General features: G+C 38.9%; 2 protein-coding genes across 2 annotated transcripts; one reads left to right on the top strand and one right to left on the bottom strand.

Annotated features, from left to right (window-relative positions):
• The first annotated feature begins 1,711 nt into the window (after nucleotides 1-1,711).
• si:dkeyp-69c1.9 lies at nucleotides 1,712-6,614 on the top strand. Its single transcript, XM_037747801.1, has 5 exons — nucleotides 1,712-2,196; nucleotides 2,349-2,526; nucleotides 4,708-4,803; nucleotides 6,019-6,280; nucleotides 6,361-6,614. Exons 2-5 carry the CDS (start codon nucleotides 2,430-2,432, stop codon nucleotides 6,473-6,475), a joined length of 570 nt encoding a protein of 189 aa, XP_037603729.1. The 5' UTR covers nucleotides 1,712-2,196; nucleotides 2,349-2,429; the 3' UTR covers nucleotides 6,476-6,614.
• Nucleotides 6,615-7,889: 1,275 nt separating this feature from the next.
• Nucleotides 7,890-9,866, bottom strand: snrnp35 (small nuclear ribonucleoprotein 35 (U11/U12)). The gene has a single exon (XM_037747799.1). The coding sequence runs from the start codon at nucleotides 9,667-9,669 to the stop codon at nucleotides 8,944-8,946; it is 726 nt and encodes a 241-aa protein (XP_037603727.1). The 5' UTR covers nucleotides 9,670-9,866; the 3' UTR covers nucleotides 7,890-8,943.
• Nucleotides 9,867-10,973: the final 1,107 nt, after the last annotated feature.

Here is a 10,973-nt window from a genome sequence, read left to right as displayed (position 1 = left end):
TGTTGTTATTACATAATTATAATAATAATAGTTATTATTATTATAATGTTGTTATTATATATGTTGATTTTGTTATTATAATGTTGTTATCAGATAATAATGCACACAGTGCACTTTCATAGACTAAGCTACTGGAGTTACCCTGCACAATACTAATTTTTAACAGTCTCTTCTGCACTATATTCACATTTTTAATAGTCGTGTATCACAGCTGTTACCCTGCACTATATTCACTTTTAACAGTTTTCTTCATCTCCTTGTATTTTTATATCTGGTATATTTTTTTGGACTTTGTACTTTGCACTACTAACTTTTTTACTGCCTTTTTACTAACATGTTTTGCACTATGGAACTGTGATGCTGGAAACTGGAATTTCCCTCGGGATCAATAAAGTTACTATCTATCTATCTATCTATCTATCTATCTATCTATCTATCTATCTATCTTATTGTTATACAGATCACAGAGGCAGTTATATACAAGTCACAAATGTAGTCCAGTTTACGAAAAATTATTAATATTAATAATAATAATAATAATAACAATAATATTAATGATAATCTGGACTGTATCTTTGATCTGTATATAACAATAACAACAACAATAACAACAACAATAATAATAACAATAATAATAATCTGGACTGCATCTGTGATATGTATATAACAATAACAATGACAGTAATAATAATACTTATTATTATTATTGAATGTCTTTAACTTATTAAATGTTGGAGCTTTTGAAATTTCTATATATGGCAGTAACAGTTGAAGTTGAAGATATTAAAAGCAGCTAAAATGAAATTCCTGAGAAGAGCTAAGTGTCAGGCAAAGTGCAAGCGCTGAAAGGAATTGAAGAGTTGTCGTTGCAGCTGTAGTGCAAGAACTGAAATGTCAGCTGAATGTTGAGTGATAAAAGACGCAGGGTGTGTCAGTCAAGCGGTAAGTCCTTAAAGTCATTCAGTTCAAGTCTCAGTTGAGAGTAGAAACTGAAAGATGATGTCAGTTGAAGTGTTGACTTTTAAGCCACTGTAAACAATTGTTGTATCTCTTGAAGTGTAACTGTTATAGGAGTTTGAATTATGACCAATTGACCATTCAACCAATTCATTTCAATGGGAACAAAATGGAAAGTTTTAAAAGCTATAAAAGATACCAACATTTTGAATGGAAGCACACATCATCTTAAGAAGCTGAACATTTTGAAGTTTAAATTTTGTTTCTTATAAGTTGCAGTGTATCAAAAAATGTCCAGGAGACAAAAAAATTAAGATATACAGTAAATAGGAGATAGTGTGATTCCCTTGAGTGATAATAGTAAGTTTCATAAAAATGTAGACAAAGAAAACATCTAACTGCAAGTTTAGGTTTTTAAATTGGTATCTATTGTTTTTGTGCAGGGTCTTTTGTATGTGATTTAAGTGGATACATCAATCATGAATGAGATTTTCTTTTTTAAAGATAAGATCTTACCCTTTACCTAATTATGAGCTGTTGCAGAATATAAACTATGGCTTGCCTCCTTCAATCAACACACATAAACTAGTAATCTATCCAGTATTATATTATGAATGAAAGTGAATATTCTCATCACAGAATATGTTGGAATACATTAGGTTAAAATGATTTATGTGCAAGTATAAAGTTCTCTATCGTGAAAAGTTACAGGCTAAAACAGGCCCTCTAATGTGAAAGAAAAACAGTTGGGATTCATGCCAGCTGAACACTGGGAGGCTCAGTGCATTGCTGAGTGCTGGACAAATGCTCCAGGGCAACCACTGAATAGACAACATGTTTTCTCTTTTTGACAGCGTGGTGTGAGTGACTATACACAACTCTTTAATCATTATTATACTCTCTACTGTACATTATGTGAGTCACTGATGCAAGACATGACATTTTAGACACCACTTGTAGCTTGCTGAGAATTTAAATCAACCCTGCTTCGAAACCTTTCATACTGCATGTTTCAGCTCTCTGTTGGTGGCCCAGGCTGCTTTTATTGTCTCAGTTGGTAACTACTGTATCTGTCACTCACTGGAGAAGAATTGAACACCATGACTACTGCAGTAAACAAGCTTTAAGTAGCTCTGTATGTAGCCTTACACACATACACACAGTACAGAGAAATGTAGACAGTAAATAGGGAAAACACTGCTGAATTGTGCCACAACTTGTGTTTTTTCTACATGAAAGGTAAGCAACACAGTAAATAACTTTCCTCGGTGTTAAGGTGTTATACTGGTTGTTATTTGAAATACATACAAATTGTGATATTTTTAAGGCTTGCAATAATTGTTTCTACTTTCTACTACTGACTTCACCAAACCGGTGGTTATTTTTTACAGCATTTGTTGCACCAGACAGCAAAAGATTCAGAGCAGCTGGTGGTGCCAAGAGCAGAGCACAGCCAGGAACCAAAAGACCAAATGTTTATCAAAAATGCCAACCTGCGAAACCCCCGTCGCCACCATGAATTCTTTCTGCGTAGTCGACCCTACAGGGGGGAACCGCCGGCAGTGGCAGGTAAAGGTTTGCTGCTCCTCTGTGCCAGCATCAGACATGAGAGTTATGTTCTGAGATTCTCAAATTTAATGGACCCTAATTATTTTGTTGTTCAAATATATTGTGGTTCAAGACAGGATATGTGCTCTTTATAGTGTTTTTCAAATAAATGTGGCCTCAATGACAAGAAATAAAAGACAACTGGAACAATGAAAGGTTTGAGTAAATAGATTATAAGTAGATATACAGTAGTATGTAGGTTCCCATTATAAATATCCAAATTTATCACTATTTATGTAGTTTTGCTTCAATCTCAGAGCAATCCTCTGAAGACATATAGACAAAAATAAAACATTGTATCATTATCATTAAGTCTGTCAATCGATTAAAATATTTAAAAGCAATTAATGGCATGATTGTCCATAGTTAATCGCAATTAATCAAAAATTAATCACAAATTAATCACGTTTTTTTATCAGTTCAAAATGTACCTTTAAGGGATATTTGTCAATTATCAACACAAAACAATGACAACTATTGTCCAGAAACCCACACAGGTACTGCATTTAACATAAAGAAATATGCTCAGATCATAACAATGGCAAACTGCAGCCCAACAGACAACAGCTGTCAGTGTGTCAGTATGCTGACTTGACTATGACCTGCCCCAGACTGCATGTTATTATCATAAAGTTGGCATGTCTGTAAAGGGGAGACTCGTGGGTACCCATAGAACCCATTTTCATTCACATATCCCGAGGTCAGAGGTCATGGGGCCCCTTTCAAAATGGCCATGACAGTTTTTCCTTGCCAATATTTAGCATAAGTTTAGTTTATTTATCCTCCTTCAGAACTAGTAAGCTAGTATAAGGTTTTCTAGTTTCATATGATACCAGTATCTTCACTCTAAATTTAAAACTGAGCCCGCTACAACCTAAAAACCACAAGTTGCATTAAAGGGACTATTTGTAACTTTGTACGCGCATAAATGTAGCTGGTCGTAACACATGCGCGCTCACATATGCGCGTTCGCGTGTGGCCGCTGCCTCTCCAACTCTGCCTGCCTGCCTTCGCTCAGAGAGCGCGCGCGTTCTCAGCTCGCTCCACCTCTAGACGTGAACGCGCGCTCACTCCTCACTGCAGAAGAGTTAGTTTAGCTCTGAGAATATCTAGTGAATGCACAGTGGACGTTTGTGCAGAAAAAAAATGCTGCAGCTCCTCCAGACCAACAGAGGTTTCCCGTGTCTTGTGAAGTGACGGAGCTCCTTAGATAGTAACGTTACCCTCTCGTTACCGACCAGGTGCCGGTGTCTCCTCTGCTCTCTCCGGCTGCGGGAGGAGAGAGCAGGGAGACACGCTGCAGAGCGCCGCTGCTTCAGCCTGCACTTAGGCAGGAAAAGCCAACACTCGGATCAGATCTAAATCATGTTCATGGAGAGACCTTCGTCAGGTCAGCTACCATTACTGCCAAGCAGCTGAAATATAGAGTGATATTGTGGTTTTAGCTGACTTGTGTCGCCTCACTGTTTTGAGTGATGCTCGTTCAGGTATATTGAGAGCGAGCAAGCGCGAGCCCGACGCTGACTTTCGTTGATTTCACGGCCACAGGTGTCGCTGTTAAGAAGCATTTCTTGTGTCGCCTCACTGTTTTGAGTGATGCTCGTTCAGGTATATTGAGAGCGAGCAAGCGCGAGCCCGACGCTGACTTTCGTTGATTTCACGGCCACAGGTGTCGCTGTTAAGAAGCATTTCTGAAAGTTACAAATAGTCCCTTTAATGAAATTAGTGGCGTTAAAACGAATTTGCGTTAACACGTTATTATTGCGTTAATTTTGACAGCCCTAATTATCATCACAGATATCGGTTCAGTGTGGATGATAGAGCATCATTGTCATTGCAGTTATTTTTACAGCATTCAAATTAAATGAGCCTAAAGGAGCCACGACTGACATCACCATATTTAATGAGGATAGTCTATTGGCCTGAGGGATTTTTCCAGCTCACACACTAAAATAAAAATACTTGATTGTTAAGTGATGTTAATCCAGCTGTGATGTGTTAAAGGGAATTACTCCAAAGTAGTTTGTTAAAAAGAAAGGAATTTGAAAACAAGAACTAAATTTAACTTCTAAAAGTGCCTCATTATTTCCTGTAGTCAGGCACTTTTAAAGCACACTTTTAACCCTCTCTGGTAATCCCCAGGATTTCTCCTCTACCCGGACACTCCCGCCAAGATGGAGACCACGTCACGAGAAGCTTTCTGCTTTAGACCCGACTCACAGCAAGACAGAGACAAAGGTCTGCAGTCTACACTAATTTTATCTGTTTTAAGATAAGCCGTGAGTGAGTTGTGTACGTGTGGATATAATGAGAGTTTCAGAGCTGTAAATAGGCATGCCAGGTAGAGTGTTGTGTTCAGTGGATATATTATGTGTGTGTTTTGGAGAAGGCTTTGGCTGTGTGTATGAGGGCAAAGATTAGGAAAGTGAGATTTTTAGTTCTTTCATTTAAACACCGCCATTATAATGAAACAATAATAATACAATAATGAATACTTCCAATATAAAAGAAAAACATCCATATAAGGTTAAATGTAAAAATGCTGTTACTTGTATATCAAGAAGGAAAACAAATTTAGATTTTATGGACCTAAATACATTTTTATTAACTGCTAAACATTGCCAGCAAGGTCCTGGCTGATTTAATGAGGGTGTAGCCTTCATTCTGAATGTAAATGTAAATCTAAGCCTAAAATTGATATTAAGATGTGACATTATAGCAGGGGTGTCACATTCATTTTAGTTCATGGGCCACGTAAAGCAAAATTTGATCTCAAGTGGGCCAGACCAGTAAAACCACTGCATAGTAACCTATAAATAACACCTCCAAATGTCCCCTTCCTGTTAGTATAAAGAATTACAAGTACATTCTGAAATCAATGGATGAATAATCCTTTTACAAAAGATGATGATGAACCACCTGAGATGTCTCGCTGATATCTCAGCTACAACTAGAAACTGATTGCTGTCTCAGTTTTCCTGCCATGCTCTTGTATTTTCCGACATAATGAGTCTGATAGTGGTGCCAATGAAAAATTGGAATTAATGACTTCTCTGCATTTTTACACTGTATCCAATGGGCCGGATTGGACCCTTTGGCGGACCGTATGTTTGACACCCCTGCATTATAGGGTCATACAATGGTATATTTAATATTCAAAAACTGAATCGAAATGAAGGAAGACTAGTATATGGTGCCACTGAATGGCGCTGGGAGAAGATGGTTCTCTCCAGGCTTAATTTACTTATAATAACATATTTAGGACAGCAGATACCATATTATAAGAACACACTTTTAGCCTGAATTATAAGCCTTTGATTAAGAAAGTAGAAGAGTTAAAAAGTTAAAAGGGGTTTTACCAAAGCCAGATGTTGCCTCGGTGGACAGAAAGATGGGATATTTCATTACTGTGTATGAAATGAAACCCTCACCAACGTTATGATTACCCCTCAGGAGACCACATCACCTCAAACACACAGCAGGAGTTCCAACGTTCTCATCCCACATCCTCGAGACAAACAGGAAGAGGAAGCTGTAAACCAGGGGAGGACGAGCAGGAGGGCAACCGTGTTCAAACAGCAGTGACAAATGAACAAGATACGACTGAGATGCAGTCTCAGTATCAGAAGGATTTCCCTCCTCCGTCCTCCTGCCGCAGGAGGCGAACACCTGCCCTCCCACAGCCGGACAACATCGGCATCAACCCTGCCTTCAGGTGAGTTTGTCAACATCCCAGCCTACCGCAGCTGAATGTAGAGAGCAGCTCATCAGTGTCTGTGTGTTTCTGGTTCACAGGATCGACTTTAGCACAGTGCAAAGAGAGAATTACCCTGGCTGGCCCGTCATGGATCCCAGGTCTGCTGGGAGGCTGAGAGTGGTCTCGTCCAGACAACCAAACATGAATAAATAAATGTCAAACAACGTCATTATAATGCTCAGAGTTTTTTCCGACTGCAGCAAATGTCTAATTCCATCGAATGGCTATCGATCCTGTCTTGTTATAATCATAGTGCACAGTAATAAACATGATTTTCTAAACCAGTGATAAATATGCCAGTTTTGTGAGTGTCTTTGCATCAATTCCACAGTCTTATTTTATAAAGAACATTATAACGCATCACTTTTAATCAGTTTAGAAATTAGGGATGCACCGATACAGAATCAGATTTCGGGCTGATACTGACTCAGATAGCTGAATTGCAATGTACTCAATTCTAATCAGATTCTTAAATTGCTTTTGTCCATTAGTGTTACTAAGGACAAACTCTCTTCTCAGACTTAGCTTCCTCTCAGGCAACAAGTGATGAATTTCCCAGCAGCAGGTCAAGCTGATGAGCTAATGGACTGATGATGTGTCCGGTGCATGGAGTCACTGGATAAGAATGAATGAACTAATGCTAACACCAGACATTCAATATCTCATATTGATGACTTCAGACCGACTTGCGGTCAGCTTGAGAGAAAAACACTCCACCCAGTGACTCATAACTGAAACATGATCTGCTTCAATGTGCAGGAGCAGGGGTCAAACATCTGAGCTGAGACTCAAAGATATGCTTGTCTGGGCATGATTTCATGCATTTTTGTAATATTTTGCTTGCAAACACAGCATGAAAGTTCAATCACAAATTTGTGCTTTTGAAATGTCTGAAAAAAAACAGAAAAAGCCGCCCCATTGGCTACCAAAAACAAAATTACAAGTTTTAATGGGAACTAACGGAGTTGCGTTTAGAATTCAAATTGGTGACATTTACCTTTGGTTGAAGCTATATTTCTTGCATTACAGTTATACAGCAAACTTGCTAGTAGCATTTATGTATAGAATAGAAAAAAATATATATTTAATGGCTTCTTTCACAGAGCAAAATGCAACTGAAATTAAACAAAGAGGAAATCTTAGTAATTATTGGACTAGGAACAAGGAAAGTGACACAATTTTTTAAAGAATTATTTTTTGTTTATTTGGTTTTCTTCCCTAAAGTCATTGTTGCACAAACCCTCATCGGTGGCGTTTTACCAAGTATGATTCTCCAAAAACCTTCATCTGTAAAAACACATACGTCATAGAGAGGCTACACCGTAGGAAATCTTACTCAATTTCAACACTGTAATACAGACACTGAATCGTCATACTTATGAAAAGAAAAAATGTGTACCAGATTCAATCTGATTTACAGGCACTTAGATGTAGAATAAAAACAATGGCATTTTGTCAATTTAGTTGCAGGTTCTGCTTTTCAAGCCCGAGTTATTTACTTAACTCAGCTGGACAACATCGCTATTGTAAAAAAAAAAAAAAAATACTTTTTTTCTTTTTTCTTTTTAATATGGTGAATTCTTACACTGTTTTTGAAACTCAATTTATGCTACAGAAGCATGGACTAAGTCAGATTTCTTGGAGATACTGAAAACTCTAGAGTACCAGCTGAAAATGGCAGCCCCACTTGTGACATATCATTACCATACAGTGCAATTGGATGAACATGAACCAGTTAAATTATCATTCCACAACAAAACAAAACTAATAGCACAAAAAGTCATCTGTAATTAAAATGCTTATTCTTTACATATTCCAGTCCACTGTGGACAAACCACCAGCCCTAACAGTCACTCTCTCCAATGCACACTTTGGTTTTAAAAGTCCTCCAGTGGATCAAAACATCCATCACATGCTTCCTGGTGAGAACCGGGTGAGATCAGTACTTTGGATTTAATCCATATTTATAAATAAACTGGGAAAAAAAAATTCGGAAACTTGTGTATAGTTGCTTATTTCTCTGTTGTTACACTGCTAATTGGCATTGTATTTTACATTGTTGGAAAGCCTGTTTATTTACCTTCACAATAATGTCCAACTTGTAAGGATGTAAGGACTTGTAAGGACTTGACAGTGTATTAAATGAATAAAGATTAAAATAGCCAATATGTCTTGTTTTGTTCCTTGTTACTGATAGAGAGTTCAATCATCCAATCCACCAAACAACTCAAAACAAGAGTCAATACCAACAGGAAAATACAAATTTTTCTTGGGGCGCTAACCACATAATCAGCTGTGCTGCTCATCCCACAAATGCATGATGCTTACAAGTTGGACATCATTGTGAAGGTAAATAAACAGGCTTTTCCAACGATGTCAAATAAAATGCCAATTTAGCATTGTAACAACAGAGAAATAATTCACCAAAACACACGTTTCTCAACTTCTTTTTCCCAGTTTAAGGTTCTTTTTTTTTTTTTAAGTTCTTTTTTTGGGGGCATTTTTTCGTTTTTATTGACAGGACAGTGGATAGAGTCTTGGAAAGGGGGGAGAGAGAGAGTGGATGCGGAAAGGGCCACAGGCCGGATTCGAACCCGGCCGCCCCAGTTTAAGGTTCTTCATCATCTCCTGTCCCGGTGCCTGCTCCTGTCTCCGTATCTGCGGTCCTCCCTCTCTCTGCCTCCTCTGTCCCGGTCATCTCTCCGGCCTCTGCTGCCCCACTCGGCCTCTCTGTGTCGGTCTCGGTCCTCTCTGTCTCTCGTCCCTTGTCTTTCCCACTCCCTCCCTCCTCCACCACCACCACCACCTCCACTGCCTCCCCAGTCCTGCACCGGACCGACCCCGAGGTTGATGGGTTTACGGAAAGGCCTGTCCCTGCCGCCGAACCGCAGCTGTCCAGACTCTTTCTTCCCTCCCTGTCCTCCGCCGAGCCGCCGGGGGACCCATCCCTTCAGGGTCCTCTCTTGTTCAAAGTCCACAACCACTTCGTGCTGGTCCACCACCAGCTTGTTGGCGTCCCGGCGGGCCCGGACCACAGACCGCTCCTCCTTGTACTCGATGAAGGCGTATCCTTTGGAGAAGCCCGTGACGATGTCCCGGACCAGCCGGAGCCGCTGGATGTCTCCGTACTTGGAGAACACTTGGTGCAGTTTGTCCTCTGTTGTCTGCGGGTTCAGACGGTACACAAACAGGGTGAGCAGCGGGTCTCCGACGACGCCTTTGTTGGGCTTGTAGCGGGCACCCATAGCCCTCCAGACCGCGCGGTCATGGGGCTCCAGGTCCGTGCCGTCGATGCTGCCAGCTTTCAGCGGGTCATACACCTTCGCTATCGGGCTCCAGTCAGCCATCGTTACCCACAATTCAGTTACAGATGTCTCCTTCTGCAACACCGGAGCTTCTTCTGTGAGTTTCCGGGCGGTTGTTTCGCTACATGAATCGATAATTAGCTACAGACCCACATATAGATGCTGTTGAATGTTTACTCCTTCGATAAGAACCCAAAAGGGAAGTAGCGTGTAGTCAGGCGTGCATCAACAAAAACATTCCGTAGTGAAACTAGTATGTCACGTTTTAAAAGGTTCCTACTTACCCTTGACCAAAAAAAAGTATTCAAGTGTGCTATTAGTATACTTATTTTAAACATACAATAAGAAAGTATACTTTCAGACCAAAAATGTATTCATGTGTGCTATTAGTATGCTTATTTTAAACTTAAAATAAGAAAGTATACTTTCAGTTTACTTTTTATGTACTTATCAAAGATATACTTAACAAAAGTATAAATAAGTATACTTGGCTCAGTATGAGTACTGACAAGTATACAGAACAGTCAAAGTATACTTGGCTCATACTGACAAGTATACAGAAAAGTGTAAGTATACTTGGCTTATACTAACAAGTCTACAGAAAAGTGTAAGTATACTTGGCTTATACTGACAAGTATACAGAAAGGTCTAAGTATTCTTGGCTCATACTGACAAGTATATAGAAAAGTCTAAGTATACTTGGCTCATACTAACAAGTCTACAGAAAAGTGTAAGTATACTTGGCTTATACTGACAAGTATACAGAAAGGTCTAAGTATACTTGGCTCATACTGACAAGTATACAGAAAAGTCTAAGTATACTTGGCTCATACTGACAAGTATACAGAAAAGTCTAAGTATACTTGGCTTATAGGCCTACTTGTACTTAATCTTTTAATTGAGATGTACGTAAGAATAGTATAATTAAGTATTCTTGCCTTATATGCCTACAGAAAGGTATACTTGGCTTGTAGTTGTGCTTACTTTTTGATAGAGTAGCCTATTAAAGTGTGTGAACTTAATTAAGTTTGATATACCTTTCAAATAAGTTAGTCAATGGAGACCAGCGGTTTCAAGATACTTGTCCTTGATAATTGTGCGTAAATAAAGACAGATGTACAGTTATTAACAATTTCAGTTTGATTTTTTTTTTCTTCAGATGACAATAATTATATAACTTATACATTTTGAGAAGAAATAAGTTACCATTTTGCTGTGATGGTTGTTTCTTACAGTAGTTTATTCTTGGGACCCCAGTCTGTAATCCTTGTATGTTAAATAAGTTGGTAGGATGAGGGTTAAGGACTTGTCCATATTGGCTTAAAAGTTAAGCATGGAAATTCATT

The sequence above is a fragment of the Sebastes umbrosus genome, chromosome 17 (genome assembly GCF_015220745.1).
Source record: "Sebastes umbrosus isolate fSebUmb1 chromosome 17, fSebUmb1.pri, whole genome shotgun sequence".
Classification (NCBI taxonomy): domain Eukaryota; kingdom Metazoa; phylum Chordata; class Actinopteri; order Perciformes; family Sebastidae; genus Sebastes; species Sebastes umbrosus.
Note: the sequence above shows the minus strand (reverse complement) of the source record. Positions and strands in the feature narration are given on the sequence as shown.